Below are 27,653 nucleotides of genomic sequence, written 5' to 3' on the forward strand. Positions count from 1 at the left end.
ATATATATACGTCCACGTATATATATATATATATATATATATATATAAGTAAATATAACTATGATGTTTTTTAAAATAAATATAAAGAATTTGTATCCTTATGTACACTAGTGTAGCAAGTAATAATTACTGATGATCGTGTGATTCGAATCCAGTCATAAAACCACTCATAACTTTGTAGGCAAGTATTTTTCTTATAGGCCACCGAGAATTAATACAAGAATTGAAGGAAATTAAGTGCCTACAAATGCTCTGTCGGCGGGTATTCATAATCAACATTCGGAAAGAGTATTCAAAGACAGAAAGTTGGAATAATGCATTCCTGATAAAATTAACTTTTTTCTTTTGGTACAACTTTAATTTGTAAATAATGTAGATGAATAATGATCTAATATATAAACGGCCATATGTCTGTCTATCTGTCTCAATATTTTAAAACTCTATCTCGTCTGAAACTTAGAGTGGCAGAGCAGCGCTAGGGGCCTCGAATGATTCTATTTTTACGGACTGTGCGTTTATGGGTCTTTAGCCGGTTAAAATTGTTTTTTAATAGTCAAAAAGGAGGGTCAAAATTGGAAGAAAAAACTGTTAAACAATTTGTACACTTATCTTAATTTATTTTTAATTTTTAATCGGTTTATATGCGTGTAATAACGACACCAGCTTTGAATGCTGAAGTTTCGGTTTCGATTCTAGCTGATGGCACCTAAATACATTTTTGTTTTAAAATAACGACTCTATAAGAAAATATACGAATCTGGACAGTGTAAAATATGATATTTAAGCGTATATTACGGCCGAGTCATCCGCTAGTATATAAAAAATATATACAGAGAAAGAGAGAATTTATTTTTGTAGATTAATGCAGCATCAATTCTCAAATGAATTTAACCCCGATATTTCACTGAAACTAAAAAAATAACCTTTTCGCATTTTCGGTATAAGCGAATGCATTTTTTTAAATCTTTATTCACTGGTTATTGTGTCTCATCGGCTTGGCGTAGCAATGAGAAGTAAGCAGTAAGAAAGGTTGATACAATTATATTAATCGTTGAAACCGCTGACTTTGAACTAGGTATTCACACTTAAAACACCTGAGTCGCTTTCGTTCTGGGTGGCGTCTCGATGTTATAGACCACAATATCTTAGTACGCGATTTATTTTAAGAGTCCATTAGACTTTACATCGACTTTAAGCCTCACTGTCACATTCATTACGTGCACCATTCTGGTGTTTCTGTTTATTTATTACTGCCACTGGGTTTAGTGTTAGGATACAGATTAAAAATGTTACGGGATGTAATCCTCTCTAGCATTGATGACCTCCTATCTAATGCGTTATTACTCGCGCAGTACATTCTATTTTTTTGTCTTAAGCTATAATTTAAGTTTTAATGGTTCGTTACAGATGCACCGATTTTGTTTTATTGCCATTCGGACCTAGGGTGATTGCTAAAATATATAAAAACTTTTTGTGTACTATTAAGTGTTCTTCACGGCAGTTAAGTTCAGGTGACGTCATCCTCCCATAATTTACTACAACTTTTTGGGCGGATGATGGGTTTATTGCCTATCATATAATGTCCTCCCAACCCTGGAAAAATTCCAATTAGACCGGCTGTTTGGAGACATAGTTGACTTTTAACGGTTTTGTACGCAAATTCTGAACAGACTGTGTTTTTGTTTGTTTTTGTATTTTATTTTTCGTACAAGGTGCTTTCAATAAGTGTCTAGGCGTTTTTCGTATGGACAATTTTAACGATAATACACACATGAAACTCTAGTTCCCTTCGAAGTCATCTCCTTCGCCTGCAAATCACTTTTTATACCGTTCCAACAAATTTTGGAAGGCTGCAGGGAAATCCTCTTGTGTGAGCGTGTCAATGATCATCGTCATAGCCTCTTTCATTTCAGCAATTGTCTCATAGTGACAACCTCTAAGGTTTTCTTTAGGCTTAGGGAATAGCCAACAGTCACATGAAGCAAGGTATGGACTATAGGCAGAGTGAAGAACTGGCTTGATGCCAATCTTGGTCTAATAGTCTGTGACAAGGAGGTAGTTGAGGATTGGTACATTCTCGCAAATCTTCCGCAACTTCAATTCCTTTCCCGTTTCCCGGCTTTGAAGCACGTCTGCTCACTTTCGTGGCCAAACACAAGTTCCCAAATCTAATCTTCTTGGCCTCTTTACTTTCAGTTTCGTTACGTCATCAAAAGCACACGTCTTCTAACGTGTGATCTCTGTCACGTACGCAAATGTTGAATGTCTTTTTGTTTATTTAATTTAGCTAGTTTATGTAAACATCTTTGGCTAAACAATAAATAACTCCCAATCTAAACTATTTTTACAATACCATTGGATAGATGGATAAATGGGTTGTAGTCAGATAGATAGATCGATAATAACTTATTAAACTTTTAACCGTATTATAATCTAACAGTACCTTCTTTCAAATATTTGCACAAATAAGTAATAGTGATAGCAGTAGTAAAAGTAGTAGTATTGGATGTTACCTCTCTTGGGTTTAACTTATATTATTCAAGAGTGTCTCATGCATAATGTGGTGAAATATTTAGTATTTTTGGAGTTTATAGGTTTTTTGTTTTAATATTAGCAGAAGTAATAAAAAGGCATTAGTAGCAGTCTTTATTGTCATATAGATATTATTTATTGTAGTCGTAGTAGTTGTACTGATATTTTATCCATCTCATATAATACAGCAGCATCTCAATGCGCCATGTCAAATTTGAATCAATCCATTTCTAATAACACCTCTTGTTCTTTACTTTATTGTTATTTTAAACGAAGGCATATGGTTACGATCCAATTTCTGGTTCCGATTCACAAAAACATTCACCGCAAGAACTCGCCATCTACAGCACTTGAAACTACTTTTATTTTATTTTTCTGTGTGGATTGCATTTAGCCGAATTTCCCTGAACAGAGATTTTTTTTTACAAAATTTCCTATCCATGGATCACATTACCATTAGACTAGTTCCCTATGCACGGTAACACGGTCATCTGAAATCCAATATCAACAGATACTTGTCATAAAGTGTGCTCATAAGTTATGAAACTCAGGTAAAAAAATTCATGATTTTCATCACTCAAATAACGCCTGGTCTCTCTCATTAGACACTGTAATTGATAAGGGATTACTAAAAAAAAAAAACACGTGACATCCGCCAAGAAAGGCAGTTTACTCCTTCAGCTCTTAAACATCGACGAGAACAAACTGACAGCACTATGAGGCGGAATGGGCACCATAGTTGGCTTAAATCAGCCTGCTAAATATGTAAATTAACTTCTTCTTCTTCTTCTTCATTATCATCATCATCATTATCATCATCTTCTTCTTTTTCTTCTTCTCTCTTTATATATATATATATATATATATATAGAGAGAGAGAGAGGAATTAAGGCTTTTTGACAAGAGTGATATATATATATATATATATATATATATATATATATATATATATTGTTTTAACAATAGCCAAGACTTCAAAGAATGGGGTGTGCAACAAATAGTGTATTTCATCGGTAGTTGAAATTGTTTCAAAACCATTCGGACAAATTTAAACATTATGTCGTTTGAAAATTTTCGCAAGAACAGCCTTTCCTCATACTTATTGAATAAAAAACACTTTAACAATAAAACATTATGGAAAACATTTCCCTTATAAGGAAAAGAAGATAAGCGAAACTATTTTACTTCTATCACAAGTATTTTTAAAGATTTATATATATACCTATTTTCGTATCTCTATTTTAAAAAAATCCAATTAAATATTATACGAAGTTACCATTAATTACCTATGTCCATTTAATATGTTTTATTTATACTATTCATTGATTTCTTAAATTAAATTTCTATATTTCTTTATTTAATTTAACTTATTTTTTTTTTAATCGGGACTAATCAATTAAGTTTAATCGTTACGATTCTATGTTAGTTTTGTATCAGGAATTTGCTTTATTAATTTACAAAAATATCGGCTAACCTATGTAAGTGATTTAAAAAAAGTTTTTGTTTAAAATTTATTCAATAAAGAAATAAAGTTTAACATTACTTTTTACCTAGTTAAAATTAAGGATCTCAATCTATTTCATATTCTTATTTTTTATTTTCTTTTGTTCTTTCCTATTAAGATTTACGATTATCGGATATTTAAGATGTAGAAGAGCGATAACTCTGTAAGTTCGAAATTTTAAAGGTTTTTGTTGAAATTATACGTTTACAAAATCCTAATAAGTATTCATAACGATGACAGGGAAGTAACTAAGGTCGTTCGATGTTTTAAGCTTTGGTAAATTCCTAACATGCATTTATGATTTATTTATTAATTAAACAAATCCAATTAAAACTAAGCTAGCCTATTCAAAGTTTGTAAAGCATATCTTAACCATAATACTAATTTTATTACCAATGATTTAACCTAAGTTTGCCACCCAACCATAATTTTCTGGGGTCAAGCGTGGCTTTAATACAAAATAAAAATTCAGGAAATAAGTTTTTTACATATTTATCTAATAATAATACATATCCCATTAATAAGTATTCTAATAATAAATATAATCTTTAGCCCCATGTACATTTTACTCCAATGAAAGTGGGGGTTCACCTTCGTTTTTTTGGATTTAATCGTTTAGAACAAGAGTAATATTTAAGAAGCTAGGATTTTTCAAGTTTTACTGATCTAAAAACAGAATCAATTAATCCTCATTCTTTAATTACTATTTTTTTTTAATTTATATTGCTAATTTTTTTTTTTTGTTAAGCTATTTTATTGTTCTGGAAACGGTATCAACTATTTCTCCATCAATATGACTAAAAATGTGTTCCCAGTATTGAAACAATATTGCTAATTTTTGTTAATCCTTATTATAGATCTAAATTTCTCATCAAGTAAGCCATGGTATTTATTTCTAAAAATGTTTTTCTAGTGTAGAATATTAGATTTCAGATTTGCTTGCTAGATTTGAATCATTCATCACATCTAATTTACATCATTATTTAACTCTATATTAACTAATTTACATCATTATTTAACTCTATATTAACTTTGGCCTGGCACGCAAGAACCTTTATTTTTATCAGAATGTTTTTTTACCTTAGCTTCATTTAAGACGTGATAGCAAAAATCTATTCTTGTGAAGCCATCCTTGTATAGCATCCAGCCTTTTATTTAATATTTCTTATTTAGAATTCACTATGTCGAAGGCTTCCAGTAAACACATATTAACACAGTAAAAAGATTGCACCCTTTTGATTTCCCAGGTCTATACTCACTACCCCTAGCTATTATTGACCATTTCAATTCAAATTTTTGTTTGTTTCTATGAAGTTCCCTGACCCATCACCTAATGCAGTTGTATTCCTCTTTTTATTTCTAATGTTGGTTCTTGATGAATGATACAACATGGTTGCTGTATCTATCCTTAAAAACGCATCCGTGGCCCAAGATATACCTTCTTAATATTATCGGCATTAATCTCAAATTTGTACACTATTTCTGAGGTTAAGCATTTGCCACCCAACGAACAATTGCCAGGTATTCTGTAATTATATTTTCTCTCTAAAACACGTTCATCCGATATTGACTTATTATTATTCCTTATTTTGCTTATTTTCCTCTTATTAGAACTTATTATAGTGTTGGCTAAGTTGGAAGAGGTGGAGAAAAATAGTTTTACCGGGTTTCTATTAATTATTTTGCTTAATCTATTCTCAGGTGGGAAATCTTTATCAATTATTCTGTAAAATTCCATAGGTATATTGTTTTGGATATGCTCGCTAAACGGCGGATTAAACCAAACGTGTTTCTTGCGTCTGTTTTTCTTATTCATAGTACCCACCACATCATTACCTGTTTCACTGCGATTATTATCTCTCTGTTTTCATTTCTTTGATCCTTATTAATGTATCCTTTATTAACCTTCAGTTTCTTTCTTGCTCTCATTGCCATGGTGTACGATATTGTTACTCTTACCGTTTGCACTCCTCTTGTATTCTTATCCAAAAGAATCTTCGGGATAAGCGCCTTCTTCATACATTTAGAATGGTTTGATTGATAATCAATATAGAATATTTTTGCTTAGGTTGATGATACGGTTCATGTGTTATTACTTCGATTAAGAGTAATGTTTAGAAAGTTTATTTTTTTTGTAATTGCTGTCTAATCTTATTTCTAATCCCATTTCATTAAGAAAACTTTGGGTATTTTTCCTCGTTTTTTTTTCAGTAATACGATCGCTGGAATTAACTATAAAAAGTGTGTAATCCTTATATAGCCCCCCCCCCTTTAAACCAGGTATTTTATGTTTATCTCCCTTAGTAAGTACAAGCCTACCAAGTCAGTAACCTAATCAGAATCCGGGAACCTATTATGATGTCAAAATGGCCCTCTATCTTCTCCTGTCCACAACTCCCCGTTATATCTGATTAAGGGTTTTTTTCGCTATTTTTATAATTTCAACCTCTAACTTGGTCACGTCCGTTTCCTCTTCAGCTAATTTAAGTCTTTTTTTTTACACAGTGATCACCATTTATCAAGGCCCGGAAGCCACTCGGGGATAAGTTCTTTCTCGAATAGTATAGGGGAAATTGAAGGGTAATATGCATCTGTCAAACATATTAAATTTACTTTTTTGATTTTTCGGTAACTTATCGAACCACTTTATTACTTAACCCGAAGAAATCCAGAGGTTATGTTTTATTTGGGATTTTAAGGTTGGTACAATTCTGTCTAGTATCTTTTTTATTGATATTACCTATGTCAGATTCACACGGTGCAATCAGTCTAATACTGGGTTTATTATTGAAGTCCGGTTTCTGGTACTTCAATAAAAACCGAAGGTTAAGCGGAGTATAAACTTCTATTTTATCCTGAATATCCATTTTCTCACAAGATGTTAGTGCTAACAAGTTAATCTTATAGTTGCGTTCTTATATTTATTATTAAGTTCAGTTAGAGTTAGATTTATTCATACTGTAAATGTTCATAGTTTTATCTGCTGGAACCATGAGGTTTGGATTGTCCACCATTTTTATTAATGCTTTTTAACTTAGGGTTTAAATACTCATGCTTTTTTTAACTTTTAAACCCTTTACCATATTTATTAATTTCAGCTACAAAAGTTCCAAGGAGTTCACCTGTGGTGAGCAAATTCTGGTTTTAATCCGGCAAAGTTTACAATAGTTAATGCTGTTTTCCTCCTTGGGATTTCCAATCCGAAGCGGCGGCGTTGTTATTATCCTCAGTGTTTTTCATGGTGCGGTGATAGACATTCTATCTAATTCTTTTAGTAAACTCTTTCACCGCCTGGATCATGTTAATAGTGTATTGCTTGTGTCCTGGAATTGCTACATTCTTTGGCGAGAAAATGATTTCCTCCTTTGAGAACATATTGTTTTTATTGGTGTATATTTCAGCTCACAATAAGGAGCAGTATAGACTTATTTGTAGTATTCCGAATTTTACTGGGTTTATAATATATATATATATATATATATATATATATATATATATATATATATATATATATATATGCATATATATGCAGATCTCGTTTTTTGTTTGTTTACGAACAGGCGATTTGAGCACTATAAAAGTGGTGGCGGGTGTCTATTTAAATAGACATTCCAGCAAGTTATTTACGGGCGTGGGAGAACTGCTGACTGTCAACATGACGGTTCTAGGTTCAATCCTGGGCTTGGGAGAGATGCTAGTCTAGCGGCACTGATGAGTTGTGATACAAAGAAACAGGACTGTATGTCGATGACTACAAATATATATATATATATAAATAAATATATGTGTGTGTGTGGGCGTGTGTGTGTGTGTGTGTGCGTGTGTGTGGGTGTGTGTGTGTGTCTCCTTTGTCGAAAGGCTTTTTAATTTTCTATCTTTGTTCTGGTTAAATAAATCTTAAAAAGAACAGCGTCCACAAGATTTCCTTTCAACGGTTTAGTTTAAGAACACAAGCATTATCGACAGTCTGAATCATAACAGAAAATGTATGACGTACAATGTTAAACTATTAGGTAATAGTTTAACATTGTACGTCATACATTTTCTGTTATGATGAATAAAGTATATTTGTTTCTTATACGTGTTTGAGTTCTTTTTTTCTTTTGAGTCTCTAAATGTTTATTAAATTAAAAAAATATTTATCTTTTTTGTAGTGCCACCAAAAGTGTCTGTATCACCTACCACTCAGCTGCACAAATCCAACTCCGATGTTATACTGAAATGTCACGCAGAGGGCATACCTCGACCAGAACTCAGCTGGGAAGTAAATGAAATGCCTCTACCAAACAACCTCAGACACTACATAAGGCAACGTAAGTGATTTAATATCCATTCCAAATAGACTCGTATTTCAATTGAATGCAATTACGACCGCATATCCTAATGTCACACAAATCTTATCTATACTAGGAGAAACCGTGGAAATACCACGTTAGTTGAAATTATTTAAAACATATTATAAATAAAATTCATCAAAAATAAAATAAAAAAAATAACGACGAATTCATAAAAAAATAGCAAATTCTTTTTTTTACGTTTTAATGCTAAAAAGAATCGATGTAAAAACTTAGATTGTTTTAAAACGAAACTTGAACACTACAACGCATTGTTTTGCTTTTTTTTGTTTTGTTTTCTGAATAATTTGTTTATATAAATTATAAAGAAACATAAATCATTTCACTTGCAGTTTTTTTAATTTATAAAATAAACTATAACAAAATTACAGTCTCCTCTCAGAATGACTATTTTTTTAATTATAAAATAATATAGCCAATCTAAAACCGCAAACAGACAGCCATGTTTTTTTTTAATTTTTGTGAAAGGAAATTGTTTTAATGATTTTTTTACTGATAAAAAGCAATTATACAAGGGGATAATTCGTTTGTCATTAATTAATGTTTGCGATGATGGTGTTTTTTTTTGTGACACTGGACGTACGGAAAAATAAATTAATATTTAGAAGATAATAGACAAGGGCAACATACGAGGAATTTCTGGCCTGTGCGGGGAGAATTAATGCTTTACAAAAAACAGAACACTCTTCCCACTGTTGTACATCAAGCTCAGCTTAATCAAGCAGTCCACTAAGACCCTGGACAAGGACTGTGACCACTTTTTCCAGAATTGACCATGGAGAAGTTAAAAGCAAGCATCTTAGATAGTCTTTATATCCGACAGCTAATTAGAGATCCAGAATTCTAAAACTCAGCGAATGGAGTGTAACTAAAAGCGTGGATGGCTACAATAAGGCCAGAAACTACGCAGAACATATCAGCATTTTGACTGATTTCAGAAACTTGGACTTCAACATGAGCTTCAAGATGCACTACCAATTTTCACATAAAACCGGTTTCCTGAGAACCTGGGTGCAGAGGAAAAGATTCCATCATCGGCTTGGAGAGATAGAGATCAGTTATCGAGGTCTCTGGGACACAGTCATGATGAGTGACTACTTTTGGAGTCAGAAGAAAAGCGTTCGAAGAAATGAAAGTTCAAGCCCTGGTGTTTAAACATAAGTGAAGCAACATGCAGTTTATGTGCACTGATCTTCATCTATGCCCACCATTTAGTTTACTGTAATCGATGTTTCTATCAGATAATCAATATATGTTTTGAGGAAAGCATTTATTTTTCTCTTCAAAACATATTTAGGATGATATGCATTAACAAAAATCAGCTGATAGTGCCACAAAAATGTAATCAATTTTGTCACAAGATTTGATTTTTTTCCAAATCAAATTAAAACAAAAACATGACCTGATAAAGAGAAATAGATGTCATTTCCTGATTCAGTACTATCAATCAGTTGTAGAAATTTAGACAACATTCAAAATGTAAAAAGTACTGCCCAATGTTGTTAGCCTGTTTTAAAAGTTGCGATACCTTATTGCCGAAATAACGTCGATTTTTAGTTAGTCCAATGCAGGTGGTTTGGTTATAGTCAAGATTAGGTGCTCCTTTTTACTTCCGGTTTCTGCTTTCCATTTAGCTAGATTATTGAACAATAAAACCATTTTAACATGGTGAAATAATATGAACCATATCTTGTTTGTCACCGTCGTCTCGCCTGTGGAGTACGCACCTGAAGTAAAAAAGAACCGATAATCTTGACTATGATAAGCTGTTCTCTTAAACGTGGCACTTTAACTTAAATATACTTCTGGACAATCGTACTACAATAAGTGTAGTATCTGTATGGCCAAAGATAATGCAATGATATCGTGAGGTCTGCGTTCGCTCCGGGCATCTCTAAATAGGAAATATGTTACAAACCCTACCTCTATGCCTTACATATACTGATATATTCGGAAACAACATTATCGTGAGGAGTTAATTAGAGTATTTGCATGAAAATCGCTTCAGACCTAGCATAAAACCACTTGATATGAAGCGGTTTGACATAAGTAAAATAAAACAGAACTCTTTCACAGCCAAAAATTCGAAAATAAAAGGTCTTAGAGTGATTGCAATTCTTCCCCATTTACATCGCTCGTGAATGTGAGGACATATAGGAGAAATGAGAGTTAGGATTTATATTTTGTTACCGATGATCCCGGACAACGCTGGGTAACCCAGCTAGTTTAAAATAACAATTGTTTTGTTAAAACAAAACGTGTTATCCTTTTATTTTGACGATGCTTCATGTTATTATGACACATGCAAGGAATACGCATTATCTGGTGAGAGAGAAAAGTAGAAGCATCTCATAAAGACGAAAATCATAAAATGGAAGACGAAATCCACAAGCAAAAATGTGTGCTTTAAGAAACTATTAATATATTATTTCAATGGAGAAACATCAAAGTTTAAAGTACGTAGAATACTTCTAAAAGACTCTAATAAAAAAATTAAAAATGGCTTCTACACAAATACCCTCGACGTCACGCAGTTGTGCTGTTAAGATTATTTTTGTCCTGGGAATTTGATTAGAAGCTGTTAGATATTAAATAGGATTTAAGAACAGTGCTGTGTGTTTTTTAGTCTAAAATAAATGACAACGATTTTATTTTATTTTGGTTAGCATATTGTTTCTAGATTATTTATATTTGTTCCGATATACAAGCATGTAGCCATTTTTAATTAATTCCCTGAGATCAGAAGGCGAGAAACGTAACCTATCAAATCTCTTAAACTATTATGTATCGGCATAGCTACAAATCGTCATTCTTATAACTTAATTATAAATGCCTATATCTGTACCTTTTCTCGCTCTCTGTCTGTCTATCTGTCTCTCTCTACATATCTATCCATCTATCTATCTTTCTGTCGTTCTCTCTCTTATTCTCTCTCTCTCTCTCTCTCTCACTCTTAAAGTTAAATATTATAAAAGAACTAGTAGTAGAGTTATGAAATTTTAATTAATTAATCTACTGTGAAAATATAAATCGATTTAAAATAAATTTTATATTTATTTTACAGTAAGATATTTTGTAACAATTAGACGCGTATTAAAATTATATCAAAATAACAAAAGAAAATATCTGTATAAGTTCGGTTATTCGAACTATTGTTTTCACCTTGAGTGTTATTTTCACAATTTTTCGATCGGTATAACCTCTGACGTTCTTCAGGTGTATTTTGTCCAACTTGGGAATTCTACTGTCGAATTCGGGAATCTGAACAGAGTTTCAAACAGAGCTCTTTAATTTATAGGGATAGAATGATCTCGTTAAGTCAGCTATTACAGGGTAGCAGTCTTACATAATGTGCGTTGTATTGTTACGAGTAATATCACCCGCACTGAAGAATGAACCTTCAACTTCAAAAAGTGTCGCTTTGAACGTAGTGTTACTTTGTACTGTATAAATTACGTCATTTAGAAGGTATCCAAAAAAGTCACTGAAAGGTTTTGAACTTAAATAGATTCTTTATTTTTGATGATATCTTTCTGTAATTTTAACACAATCTGACTAAGACAAGGGAATCTTCTTGAAAAAAATGCAAAATTCAAACGATCTTTATTTATGAAAAATAATGTCATTTAAATGTTGCCATAGTTGTGCTCTCTCTTCATTATTCATTATTCATGACAAATTGCAGAATCTCTGGATTGCGATTTAACTTCCTTATTTCGTTCCTGGTGGTTTTCTTCAATTCTTGCAGGGTTTGGGGTTTGTTCATGTAGACTCTTTCTTCAAGATATCCCCACAAGAAAATGTCGGGGCTAGTCAAGTCTGGGGAACGTGGTTGGAATTTGATATTTGCCCCTTGATTTTGGTAAAACAATTCCACAACTTTCGTACGTTGTTCAATGCTATACTTATCCATAATTAATTTCCAAAATATTTCTGTAAAATATTTGAAACAGAAAAAATAATCATCAGTAATGGTAAAATGACCAAGACTTTTTGGATGTAGATAGTTTCTAAAACGTTCAATCTTGAAGGTTTGCTATGAATTTGATAATCGCGGCAATCTATTCGGCAACTTAAGTGCTTGTAAATTCCGTACGAGTTTCGGATTGACGAATTTTCGATTTTCCTAGGAAGAATTTTAACAGTTCGTCTTCTTTTATTGCAAGCGATATATAATGAATAATAATCGCTATACGAGGTGCTTTAATTATGTTTCTACACTTTTTTCGCATAAGCTCTTTTATTGATAGTACACTGATGAAACTTTAGTCCCTTCTTAATAATCTGCTCTGGCGGCAATGCACTTGTTTACCGTTCCAATAACCTCTGGAAGGCTCGATGGAAACGCTTTTGTGTGTGCTTTTTTTATCTCCTCAACTGTTACATAGCAATAGCCTCTAAATTTTCCTTAGAGCTTAGGAAATAACATTAATGCCGAATCCGGTGATTTTGAAGAATTTTTTTAATAGAATATATTTGTTTTTTGCAAGTCGGTTTCTATTTAACCCATAGTTGGGAGTCTAACAGGTACTACCACTTCGGGTCAGAGTGGACCTGGGAGCAATGGCAATTAAAGGATGACTCCACACTCCCCAAAGCCCGCAGGCTGGAGCCTCACCATCGGATATAGTTTAAGGTCATATCCAGGACCGTTCATTTTGGTCAAATAGTCTGTCACAATGATAAAGCACCCTTGGGACAAACTTCCCGCAAATCTTCCGCACTTTCAGTTCCTCGCAAATACTGATCTGTGCAGTTCCCACACTGACATCAAACTCTGCATTTATTGTCTGTATAGACAAACGACGGTTTTTATCCATAAAATACTTTATTTGACCTATCAACACTGGTGGTCTGATTTACTTGCTGCTTCCACACTTCTCATCATTCCTCAAAAACGCCCTACCTTACTTTTATCTCTTCTGTCACTCAAAAACTGATGCTCGATTTTCGCAAGATGGCGCCAAACCAGTCCTAAGCATTCCATACGTTTCTGTGAAAACTTTTATGTGTTAAAAACATAAATTTATTGCATATCATTCTTCTTATGTGTCCTCACGTTCAGATTGAATTGTTGAAATTCATCAGCTGTGACAATCAAGCTTTATTAGGATGTATCCGAATTCCTGCTGCGGCTGTTCATTTGAACCTGAAATCATAAAATATTAGTCAGTAATTTCATAAGATATATAGCAATAACATACAGAATTTTAAAGCGCCTACGACAATTTTAAATGCCGGTACAAAAAATCTGGAAACTTATTGAAGGCACCTCATAGTTTGCTTTTAATTGAAGAACTAATGTATTGGCGAATGTGTATTATATGAATATAATTTTACCTGCAGCCTTATGTTGTATTTTATTGCCTTTCAGATGAGAATGGAACCCTTGTCATCCATAGCGCTAATTATCTGACAGACACCGGAGCCTACAAATGCATGGCCCAGAACCAAGCGGGAAAAGCTCAGGACGTATCGACAGTTTTCATCCAGAATCCAAACACTTCTCAGTCAATGGGTAAGTCTTGATTTTTTTATTAAGTGATCTCTGTGTAATATGTTAACATTTAACGTTAAAGTACACATATATATATATATATATAGAGAGAGAGAGAGAGAGAGAGAGAGAGAGAGAGAGAGAGAGAGGGGTGAATTAGTTGCAACACTAGTCGCTGAAGCGACGTGATTTCTATGGAAACCAGTCAGAAAAATGTCGCTCACCTCTTTACTTTTTTTACGCTTTTGAGTACCAGTAAATTCATCATAACTTTTGTTTTACTGAACGAGAATTGAATTTTTTTCACAATATAGCTGAGAAAGTGATATATAAACTGATTAAATTATTAAAATGAGTGAGCGGTGAAGCTTTAAAGCAGTTCTAAATGACTAAAACTGCCACTTAACAATATATTCAAACACTATCGTGTTTGAATTATATATATATATATATATATATATATATATAGAGAGAGAGAGAGAGAGAGAGAGAGAGAGAGAAAGGGTGAGAGAGAAGGGGGACAAGAGATATGGATGAGCAAAACGAGTATCAGCAATGAACTAATATTAATTCAGCTGAGTATTTTTAAATATTTGAATTATTCACATTACTGTTCTCATACCGTTTGATTTATATCTATCTATCTATCTATCTATCTATCTATATATATATATATATATATATATATATATATATATATATATATATATATATATATCATGTGATCCCTTTGTAATTTTTGTAATGTTTTTTCTTGACATGGTGAGCAAACTTTCCAGTCTTAGGGTATTAATTGGGGTGCTATGGCTCCGAAGGGTTTTTTTTATATAGAACGATGAAGATAATTGCAGCGGAGTATCCCGACGATCGAATTCGCTTCGGATAGTCGAAGTACTGAGGAATATAAATCGTTATTCAACTATAAAATAGGGAAACAAAACAAAAATTGATCTTGACATAAATTAGTAAATAAAAGACAGATATAAAATATTATTATTAAATGCCAAATAATTCAAGAGATTCTTCATAAAAAATAACTTTTCTACTTCAGCATGAAGGGTATGCTAAGGGTATCATAAGGGTATCATAAGATAGATGTAATTTCTCTGTTTCACATGATTCTATTCTATATGATACTAGCAGGAAACCCCGATGTTGACCAGGATAGAAGCATGATCAACAAATATTCTACACTTCTCATATGTTTATTGTCATGGAAATCGATGAAATCGACCATTTTTCAATCAAATCGATTGATTGCCTGCTCTAGTCGGGGACCCACCGCGGTGTACTGCAAGAAAGCTTAACATGCCTCCAACAGTGACTCAGTCCACAATACATTTTTATTAATTGAAGATATTATTCAGATTGTTTTCATTTCTCTGCCAATATAAAGTTGAGCTTTTCGTCAGACTTACATTGATATTAAAAACCTACATTTTCTATTTAAGAATTATTAAGATGAACTACTTAATATAATTAGTCTTATATATGCGAGCTACTAAATAAAAGGTAACAAATTTACATACTCTTTGAAAAACGAACATTGATTAATTAATTATTCAGTTGTAATAGTTTCTTAATGAATGATTGTTGTCAAGTCTAGTATACATATTTTCTACTTTGTGTATAACTGCGTAAAATTTACAGTGATAACGGTACAACACACAAACATACCAAAAAAGACAAATAAATAAATAGAAATAAATAAAAATTATAAACATGTTAATTACCTAATCAGACCATACATAAATCCCCTACTCACATTTGCTCCGAGGCCCCGCATAGCTACCCAACTTCTTCTCCATCATCTAGCATGCTTTGAATCGATCTGTTACGCCCACCATTTGAAAAGGGAAGTTTTTCCGAAATTAATAATGGATATTGTCGCAGACATAAAAAGTAAGACATTTTACCTAATACAACTGAATAAATACATGTATATATAAAATATATGTATGTACTTATTGATTTGTAAATCGCCACTTGTTCTCGTCTTCTCTTACCAAAAACGACTATATTTCATTCCTCGCATTGTGACAGCCTTCTAAATCTCTACTACATCCCTATCTCACACAATGCTTCAAGCAAACCATATATATATATATATATATATAAATATATATATATATATATATATATATCATTCAAATGCGGTAGCGTTTGAATATATAGTTAAGTGGCAGTTTTATTCATTTAGAACTGCTTTAAAGCTTCGCCGCTCGCTCATTTTTCGACCAAATTTCAAGCAATTATTACAGTTCATAGATCACATTCTCGGCTGTACTGTAAGAATAAAATTTCAATTTTCGTTTAGTAAAACAAAAGTTATGATGAATTTTATGGTGTTTAAAATCGTAAGAATATGTAAGGAGGTGAGCCACGCTTTTTTATGACTGGCTTCCATGGCTACCACGTCGCTTCAACGACTACTGTTGCTAATAATTTACTGCTGTCTCAAAAAGAGAAGTAACAAGTAAAGTAGAGAGAATTAAAGCATGAAATGGACATAATTGAGTTGATCTTCTTTAAAACAGACGAGTGTCGTGCATTGTGATTACATATGTGTTTTTCGCGGCAAAAAATAAGACTGTAATTAAACAAAGAACAAGTAAATTTATTGGAAGCCTCGAAAAATCATGGATTACAATAGAAAAATGCGAGCATGAAAAGTAATATGCTTAAGCTAAAACATGAAAAAGTAAAGAAGAGTTGTTAAAAATGGTAAAGAAAAGGGCAAGATATTCTAAAACAAAATATAATAAATTTACAACTTGAAATATTGCAGCATTAATAAATGTTTAAATTCAATTTATAACGTTTTATAATCAATTCTTTCTGATGCAATATTTTACATTATAAATTTATTATATTTTCTACTAGAATATTTTGTCCTTTTCCTTTCTTGTTTTAACAACTAGGCCTTTCCTTTTCCCTGTTTAAGCTTAACCATATTACTTTTAATGCTCGCATTTTTCTGTTTTAGATAACAAAATTTCCATAATGTACGTATGGAGAGAAAACTTATTGACTTTAATGATTAAAACAAATAGTGGAGAGAAAAGGATGGCCAACCTAGTGTTTTTTCCTTCACTCCTCATGTAAAGGGTCGATAGATTTTTATTTAAAATAAAAGCGAGGGGAACTTACACGGGAATCATACGTTTAAAATAAAGTAACGTTATATATATATATATATATATATATATATATATATATATATATATATATATATATATATGTTTTTGGTTGGTTAATTTTGTTTTACGGCATATCAATCCGTTTCGGTGTATTGTATGCCGAATTCAGTGATTTTGAAGAACAATTTTTTAATAGAATATTTTTTTCAAGTCGGTTTTTATTTAACCCATAGTTGGGACCCTAACAGGAACTACCACTCCGGGTCAGAGTGACCCCGGGAGCAATGGCAATTAAAGGGTGACTCCACACTCCCCAAAGCCCTTAAGTTGGAGCCTCACCATCGGATATTGTTTAAGGTCATATCCGGTACCACATTATATATGTGTGTGCAAGTGTGTGTGTGTGTGTGTGTGTGTGTGTGTATAAGTGACTCTGTCTGTGTCAATATCTCTACCAAACTCCTCTTTCAATTTTTTTCTACAAACTTGAAACTTTATATATAGAGGATTTAGAAATGTGGAACAATTACGATCTTGTTTTATATAGTAAAATGGCTGCTAAAATGTAAACATTTTTAAAAGAAACAATAGACATTGACAGGCGTGAGTTGTTTAAACTAATATGCGTTTATAGCTTAAAGTTGTTCAATTTTTAACCTTTCTTATCTATATCTCGATAGCTAAAATGCTACCTACCAATGCTTGAGGGCCAGATATTTTGGTATAGTTTCTACATGATAGCTTGAAATTTGGAAACATTGTTTGTGGGTAGTGTAGCAAGTATTTAATTTATGTTTACATTTTGATATTAGTTCTGATCTTTTCTTTGGGAGATTATTTTACGCTGGATATATGAGTATTGCTACTTGTTCTATACGCAGAATAATAGTTTATATTTTATGTTATAAACTGATATTACGATTGGTTTTTATTTACCTTCTTAGAAATCAGGTGATAATTTACTACCTGTTTAGTTAATTTATTGTTGATTTTTTTTTTAAGTATTAATATATTTTATTTATTTTATTTTATATGTTTTCGTTAATCTTCTTCAACGGTGCCGTTAGGTTTTCACGCCCGGACCCAACATGTTTTCTTTGAGACAGTCGCAAAGAAACAAACAAAATGAAAAAAATCGACTCGGCTTTTTTTCAGATTTAATAAAAGGCTTTTATGACTATTACTTTCCAAGCAACTGCTGCATTTTTTGTCTTTGTTTTTGTTTGTTTGTTTGTTTGTCTTTTGTTGTTTATCTCGCACTCACATATGGTTAAAATTGCCCTCGCGTCTCGACACGGGCTTGAAAGTCTCTAACCGCCATGGGTAACACGTTTATCATTCGCAGTCACTGGACTTTTTTCCTCGTCCCTCCACGTGGTGCATTTTTACTGACTTCTTTTTTTTTTCGCTTTTCTTCCTCCGCTGTGACGTCACATTGCGTAGCATCTTGGTTATTTGCATACGTGTTAGGCACCTGCGGCTGCTGCTAACATCAGTAAACGGCTTTGTTACACATGGTTGTTATCTTGGAACATAAAAGGATCGTTTGTAGCTGGTTTAGTAAGAGTCTGTTTACATGACTACAGTCTGTTCGTTTATTAAGGAGTATGTTTTATTCTTTTGGGGCATAATTTTACAGTGTGTAGACTTACGTTATAAGCAGGTGCTATTTATTTAATATCCAATGTTATTTATGGTGGACTTAGGTTTGAATTCTAAGAAATGATTTAAATATTTTCTATTTGGTTATTATATTAATATTTTATTTATCAATGTTTTTATGGTGGACTATTTTCTATTTGGTTATTATATTAATTATTTTATTTATCAATGGTATTTATGGTGAACTAAGGTTTGAATTCTAAAAAATGATTTAAATATTTTCTATTTGGTTATTATATTAATATTTTATTTATCAATGTTTTTATGGTGGACTATTTTCTATTTGGTTATTATATTAATATGCTATTTATAAACCTATTTGTCACGTATAAGCAGTTTGTCAATTTAGTTTTAGATAGTATTTAAGAGCACTGTGTGCAAGTAGTTTGTAGCTAGTATAGTAAGAGTCTGTTTACTTCCATGTATATACAGTTTAACTCAGATATAAGATACTTCTATGATCATTAGCGCTCTTTTATATATAGGTTACACTTACTTCCGGTGCTCATATCCGGGTTACAATGTACATTAACACATGCTCTTATTTTGGACCAGAGAAAATCCCTCTTATATCCGTTCTTCTTATATTCGGGTCTCTTATATCCGGGTTACATTCTACTTAGATATAACTTCTGGCTTGAAGAGGATTTTCTATACTAGATATGTTATTTCTGCTCGGTTTTCTCCAAAATCGAATTAAACTGACGCTACGTTTTCAATATCCTATGTTATGCTGGCGTTTTTGTCTTGAATTTGAAGTATTCGAGAAATTATTTTCATCTTTGCTATTAGACGATTGTATGCGTAGTTTATTTGTTTCCAAAAAAATTTAGTTATTTGTATTATTTTATTTCATTGAACTACTGTTCTCATCTTAAGTGTGATTTTCACAACGTTTCGGTCGATGTAACCTCCGACCTTTTTCAGGTGTATCTTGTCGAATTTGAACGGAATTTCGAGCGGAACCTTTTATCTACTTATCCGAGGTAGCATGTTCTTGTTCCGTCAGCCATGAAAAATCAGTTGTAAAAGTTATATTCTCTTGAAGGTTGAAGGTTCAATTTTTAGTGCGCGTGACCGAAAAATACAAATGCTAATTACTTAGGACCTCTATTGTGTCATGGCTAACGGGACAAGAACATGCTGTCTTCATGTAATAGATTAAGGGTTCCGTTCGAAATTCCGTTCAAATTCCCGTGTTCGACAAGATACACCAGAAAAAGGTCAGAGGTTATATCGACCGGAATGTTGTGAAAATCACACTCAAGATGAGAGCAGTAATCCGATGAATCCAAATAATACGAATAACCAATCCTCATCTCAAAACTTTCAGAAACGCAAAAGCTTTTGTCAATATGATGAATATGTTTCTCACGGTGCGCAGATGTACAACGTTTACTTGTATGCAGTTTCCGTTTTACGAGCACGCGTTTTCTTTTCTAGTGACATGTTTTCCCTGGTTTTGATTGATTTTCCCTTGTTTGCAGTCTGCTATTAATGTTTTTGTTTGTTTTTTTTTTTTTGTTTTTGTTTTTTTTTTTTGTTTTTTACTGAGATCGTTATTATTCGAAGTATATTTTCCTTACATATATAACATAAATATTTTCAACCAACTCTTCCCGGCACAAGATAAACTACACAAATTTTTAATAGAATGTTCATGTCACGACGAGCGATTGTAATAATAATAATAATAATAATAATAATAATAATAATAATAATAATAACACTCTGCCTTAGAGTTCATCGTTGAAACTCATCGGCTTAAATCCACAGGCATCACAAATTGGTACAAAATTAAAGACATTGTCAATGCTACTGTAAGAGAAGGTGAGCTCCCTCTACTATGGTAGAAAAGTACCTACTATCGATTTATCTATCTGATCGAGCTCTTCTGCTCGGACCAATGTGACTATCTCTCTTCAGATTGTTCGTGTCTTCCATCAGCAGATGCAGTTATTCAGGATAACAGTTGGCGTCGTGTGTAATTTGCTGGATCTACACGGATCATGCTCGTCCTATGCTGGTGCGTTCGTGGCGTGGAGTCCAAAGCAATAATTGCTCCTCTGACAGTGACCAGTAAATCGTAGACGTTGCTCCCTGATGGTATTAGATATGACAAACAGCTTGCCATAAAGTTGCTGCTTCGTGGAATGATATTGCTAATATATAGTTTACACTGTTCGTAGCATACAGTTGTGTGTGCCGTCTAGCTTTCTTTCCAAAAGTATCCACACCTACTAGTATCCTGCATTTTTACAAAGATAGACTTGTCCCATGTATTGAGCAGTGTTGTGACATTTGGGCTGGTGCATCTACCATACTTGCGCCCCCTCCTTAAACAGAGTCTAAAAAAGGTATCCAGTCTAATAGGTCTCGCATTATAAAGCTCCAACCCATGTCCCATAAATGCAATGTTGTCATGTACCTGTTCTACAAGAACTTTAATGGAATGTGCTCTGATGAACTCGTAGCACTTGTACCCTCCATATAAATACCCCCGACTAACCCAGACACGCAGCAAAATTCTTCCCGTTCGATGTAAAAGTCCCTGGATTCCTGAAGGCTTTCTACACCAATATTTTCTTCCCTCAAACTGCTAGACTTTGGAATTCCCTTATTGTTTCCTGTTTCCTTGAATGTACTAACATGCAAAAGTTTAAATTTAATGCGAACAGACATCTCAACCCAAATCTATATATAGTACCCCTGTAGCTCCTTACGTTCAAGTGTTAATGTACCTCGTTTCGTGTCATTAAGATTAAAATAAGAAACGATCACCGTGAAGACAAGTGGCGAGATAGGCTTTGCTATGCACGACTTCTTCAGCAGTTTTGCTGTGTAAATAGAATCTATCTCTAGTATCCCTGGAAACATAGTGAGTTTCTCAATATCCTGGATAGAGCATGTGCGTTTAAAATGCGCGTTGTCCAGCGAAAACATCATAATAAACTATTCTATACAACAAAATAAAATAACATAACATAATAAACTATTCTATACAACAAAATAAAATAAACTATTCTATACAACAAAATCTATCGGACAGTGTCGAGTTCATAATATTACTAATGCAGTATCATACCCTGCAATATGTAAATAGTCATGAAAAGTGTTCAATATCCTGAGTAGAGCTGGTGTGTTTAAAATGTAGCGTTGCCCTGGAGAAATAAATTATTGTACTTTTATTACTATACTGTATACAGGGTAAGACTATAAATTTGTCGCCCTAACGAAACCAACCATACATTTTTATTTTCAAACTTTTATTGAAAAAAATCAATTCAGGTTACTTTATTATGTAGTAGAGCTGACAATGTAGCCGCTTTCAGCCTCAATCACCGCCTCGATACAGATCCGGAAATAGGAGCATGCTTTCTCGACAAACGTTAGCAATTACTCGGTGGATGGCGGCGATCAGGCTTTCTTTGGTGTTGTGGGAGGTCATGTTGGTGATGTTCTCGACGTATTACCAAATGAAGTAATCCAGCAGGTTATGATCGAGATAGGTGGGAGACTAGTTAGTGAAGGGTACAAAGTCATAGCACCTCTCCTGGAGCTAAACCTGAGTTTCTTTGGACTTGTGGGTCGGCGCCGATTCCTGCTGCCAAACGCAGGGTCTGCCAGCGGCCACCTCATTGCACCAGGAGATCACTACACTCTTCAGTATATCCATGTACACTTTAATCTTGACTCTCAAGCCGAATTTGAAAATGTCAGGTGGCATGATGTAGCCTTCACTTGAAAGGCCATACCTGTGGCCGGAAAGTTTGTTTTAATCACCGTGAGCACGTTCCTTGCTATTCGTGGCAATCCAACGGGGCATATTAAGATTACTGGCAATAATCCTGTCGTCATAACTTTGATCGTAGAGAGCATGAGTTGTGCAACGGCGCATTTCTTTTCTTGCTTGTTGAACATTGTATCACTTTCAGACATGATAGAAGGCTCCTATCGCACTTGGAATATGTACACAACTAGACAGCTAGTAGATGGTCTGCAACAAAAAAACTGGTTTTCACCAAACGGAAATGGAATCATGTCGTCTTTTCTAATGCGATTATTTCATTGTTCCACCATGTATTAGACAAAACATATTGTGTTGCCCGGTTATCATACATGTAATAATACAGTATCAAATCTGGTGAGTAGAATACGCTAGTCAATCCAAAGTGCTCAATATTCTAGATAATGCACTATGTTTAAAGGTTGCGTTACCCGGGGAAAAACAGCATAATCATGCTTTCTTGTATTATTTTATACAAGAAAATTCACTTAGTGTTTTCTAGCCATAGTAAAAATAATGCAGAATCATATCTGGTAAGTGGTATCTATATATCTATAAAAGTGAACGTGTCTGTGTGTCTATGTGTCTGTCTATGTGTCTGTGTGTCTGTCTACATTTCCCTACGCAATAACTCTGTTAATTTTAAGTCTACAGACTCGAATTTTGATATAGAGGATATTGAGATTTGGGAAAATCTTTGTAATCCGTGGTCGGCCAGACATTTTGCTGTTAAGGGGTCAAAGTTCAACGATTTAACCTTTGAGAACTCTACAAAACTCCTCCGCCAATTTTGGGTCTAAACACTTGAAATTTTAGATATAGGTTCCTTGCACATGGATCTAACTTAATAACTTGATTCAAGCCCAAAACAATAAATGTTTATGGGTCATAATAAGGGGGTCAAAGGTTAAAAAATTTGGCCTCTACGGTGTCTACCCAATTACTCAGACAATTTCTTGTCTAAACATTTGAAATTTTACATAAAGGGCAATCTTTTTAATCGGTTTGGGTCGAAAATTTTTAGTTACTAATATATAAATGTATGTATGTATATTTTCGTGTCTGTCTAAAACTTTCGACAGAGGCGACGGATTTTACCAAGATCAGTATCGTTTTAAAGTCCGACCTTTCAGACGACAAATATCGAAAAATTGGCTAAAACATTAATATCTTCACCTTCAACTAAACACTTTTCTACTGGGTGGGTCGTTTTTTTTTGCCGATATTTTTTTTTAAATCATCCTCTCCTTTCGATTGCCACGCCTTAATTTAAACCCACGTCACTTCCGGTTTGGCGGTGATCGTAACAGCAAAGACGTCAGGTTTTTTCCGTTCTTTTCCTCCTTTGTGGTACTGGTTCGAGCCTGCCTTCATACTATCACTTTTTTAATTTTTGATCAACAAAACATACACCTACAAACACCCGGGCACCGCTGGGCTGAAATACTAGTAAACAATAAAACAGTGTGTGTTTAAATGCAACGTTGCTCGGAAGAAAGAACTCCTTTTGTCTTTTGTTGCTATATTGCATACTAGGTAAAGCAGATTTTTTTTTACTAAGCTGCCATGAGTGTATTAAAAGAGTATTATATCCGCTACGCTGCATACATCAAGTAATCCGGACTTAATATCCTGATCAGAGCAACACATTACCCGAGAAAACATAACCATGTTTTATTTTCCTATTTTATATAATAAAATCTACGAAAAAATGCCTGGGATTTATGAAAATAACAAGTGAAGCATGCACGGTACCCCGTGAGTGAATAGTGAACGAGGCATAAAAAATGACTAAGTTCAGCATTCCCCCCTCATTTAGCCCCAAAAATTCCTAGGGGACGTTAAATCCTGTTGAAAATGAACAAACGGTGCAGTTTTAGGCCTTAACATAGGTAAATTTTAGTTCTGCACCATGCAAAAAAAAAAAGAAATGACTAAGTCCATCATTTGCACGCCCCCCCCCCATTTAGCAGCAAAAGTTGCCAAGACCATAACATATTTAAATTTGAGTTCAATACCATGCAAAACTACTAAATAGACATACACAAAAAATTTTCGACAAATATGGTAAAATAGTCCCAAAAATGGAATGTTTTTATTAGCCCTAAAAGAGCCTCTGGGGCACACCCAAGAGTTATCGCGAAGACAAACAAAATGATATAGAAATCAGTTATCGCGAAGACAATCAAAATCATATAGAAATCAGTTAGTTACAACTTTTCAGAAAGTTTTATAAAAATCTAAGGCATTCATATTTTTAATAAGCATAAAAGTGTCAATTTTAGCCATTTCAACCGAGAAAGGCACCCTGAGGGGGACAATCGAAGTTTTCCCAGAAAACTTGTTTTCGCATATCATGTTTAATGTTTTTACAAAATTTCAAAAAAAATTTCAAAAGTGTAGTTAATGAGAAAAGTGCGGACAGACGAACGGACGAACGGACAAGGGTAAATCCAATTATTATTATTATTATTATTATTATTATTATTATTATTATTATTATTATTATTATTATTAATAATAATAATAATAATAATAATAATAATATATTTGGGTGTTGGTATATATTAATCACAGAGCTTGATATCCTTGCTAGAGCATATTTTTGTTTTGTTATTATGTTATATACTATGAAAATATAGCTCTTGTTGCTTAGGTATCATAATAATAAATATGTGGCATATCTGGAACGAGGTATTCGTCATATAATCTAGAGTTATCCTGGGCAGAACATTATGTTTAAAGGCCGCATTGCCCGAAAAAAAACATCTATTCTATTATACTGTTTTTGGCAACAAATAATAATGCTGTATATTACCTGGTAATTGACATATAATTATCAAACACTGCTTAATACCACAGATGGAGCAATTATGTTTAAATACAGCTTTTCTGGGAGAAATACTTTGTTATTTTTACAGCGTTGTATACTACACAAAGTACATGGTGTTGTTCGCCAGTCAAAATAGAAATAATACAGCATCTTATAATATATATTTAATATATAATATATGTTTAAAAGTATGAGTTAGTCGATTCAAAGTACTCAATATCTTGAGTGAAACAGATGTTTTTATAGGTGCCTAACTGTTTTTCTATACTATTTAATTTAAAAAACGGCTCAGTGTTGCTTGAGGTTAATAATAGTAATAGCACAGTATCATATGTTATCAGCCATATATAGTTAAAAAGAAAGTGCTCAATATCCTTTATAGAGCAAGTATGCTTACATATCACGTTTCCCAAGAAAGCAATATTATTACGTATTTATATACTATTTTATACAAGAAAATCTACTTGGTGTTGTCTGAGAGTTATAATAGTAATAATGCAGTATCATACCTGGAAAGTGGTATATAATAATAGAAGAGTGCTCAATATACTAGATAGAGCAAGTGTGGTTCAAAATAGCATTGCTCTGAATAAAGAGCTTTGTATTTTGGTATTTTATTGAATACTAGACTAGTATAGGAGGAAAACAGTCAGCAGGAGGCGTGTTTCACAAGCTTGCGGTTTTTTAGAAAGAAGCTCATGAAGTAGGGAGCTTTACTGCAATGAACTATTTAAATAGCGTTGAATGGAGACTACTAGACCAAGGGGCCAGACGAGATCTAACAAAGGAAGCAGTTAAAATTTGCAGTTGGAAGTTCCGCATGAATTCTGAAGGTGCACATAAAGATTTTGATGTTCGAAAAGATTACGCAAAATGCCTGCTTTCCAGCTGACTGCAGCATGTTTGTCTTCAAGTCCAATGTAAACAAGTTCTTGATGAGCCGTTCCACTTAAGTTAATAAATTTACTGAATTTCCATTACATTCGGTAACTCTATTGTCCAATTGACTACTGTACCCGTTTTTAATCCTTATCTTCGAGTAAATTCCGGGCCTTGAAAGAAGGTTGGGGAGTAAATCGGTCAAAATGTTGTGCGACTAACATTTAAAATAATAATAGTTCTCCCAATAATTAAACAAAATGCACACGTTTTTTTTTGTTTGTTTTTTTTATATATATATACTCTGAATTCCTCGTGTGATATTTAAATTTTGAAGAATTCGTAGGGGTATTATATTACAGAAGGCTACATACGCTAAATTTGGTAAGCAATATCAAGTTTAAAAAGGAAAACATGGATTCTTCACTGAAATCCTATAAAACCCTGAAAGCATATATAGATGACAGAAGCAATCCGTTTAGGTTTATGTGCAACTTCAGAATCTATACGGAAAGGACGATCCGATGAAAAAAAAAAAACATCTGAATCCTGGTAGGATGAATTGAAATGACATGTCATATTGGGCGCAATGATCCGAAACCTTTAGAGACGCAATGAAGAGCGTGACCTACTCGCCTGCAATGACATACGCCAGAGCGAATAAAACTAGAAATCCAAGGAGAAGAAAAAAGATCACATTAAAATAAGAGTATGGATTACTGAACTCGTTAGATGACTTGAGGAAACGCATTATTCAATAGGCAAATAGCAGAATAGTCAGGAGTTTAAGCAAGGAGCAGGAATATGTTGAATGAGTAAGAAACACAAAGATAAATCCACTTATGATATGAGGCACTACGTCTGTTTGTCTGTTTGTCGGTATTTTGAATTTTTGGTAAAGAGATATTTTAATTATTCTTTTTACTACATTTATCTCATCGTAAACAAATAATAATCTAATTTATAAAACTCACTGTATATGTCTGTCTGTCATATTTTCAAACTTTGTCACTTCTGAAATTAAAAGTCGCAGAATTGCTCTAGGGGCCGCATATGATTGGATTTTTTACGGACCGTTCTTTTATGGGTCTTTAACTGATTAAAATAGTTTTTAAGGTGTTAAAAATTGAAAATAGAAATCTATATACATTTTGTATATTTATTTTAGTTTATTTTAATCAGATCATATGTGTGTTACGTTGGTACAGTGATAACGTCACCGGTTTTAAATGCTACAGTTTTGTATTGAGTTTAATTCTAGCTGACGGCACCCAAACACTTTTTTTTTTACTTTTGAAATCACGACTCTGTAATAATATATACGAAATCCGAACAATTTTAAATATCATATTAAAGCGTGTTGTACGATCGGATACAGTTCCCCCCTCCTCCCGCTAAAACTTACTATATCTGTCTGTCTGTCTTCATTTTATCCAACCGCATCTTCTTCGAGACTCAAAGCAA

General features: G+C 33.2%; 1 protein-coding gene across 2 annotated transcripts in view; it reads left to right on the top strand.

Annotated features, from left to right (window-relative positions):
• The window catches only part of LOC145293743 (follistatin-related protein 5-like), a 622,029-nt gene that overhangs the window by 552,715 nt on the left and 41,661 nt on the right, over positions 1–27,653 (top strand). For both annotated transcript variants that reach the window (XM_080140217.1, XM_080140218.1), the window contains exons 9-10: positions 8,191–8,349; positions 13,766–13,909. In XM_080140217.1, coding sequence (XP_079996343.1) covers positions 8,191–8,349; positions 13,766–13,909 — 303 coding nt within the window. The remainder of the gene's footprint in view (positions 1–8,190; positions 8,350–13,765; positions 13,910–27,653) is intronic.

The sequence above is a fragment of the Euprymna scolopes genome, chromosome 15 (assembly GCF_053919585.1).
Source record: "Euprymna scolopes isolate OS-2025 chromosome 15, ASM5391958v1, whole genome shotgun sequence".
Lineage (NCBI taxonomy): Eukaryota > Metazoa > Mollusca > Cephalopoda > Sepiida > Sepiolidae > Euprymna > Euprymna scolopes.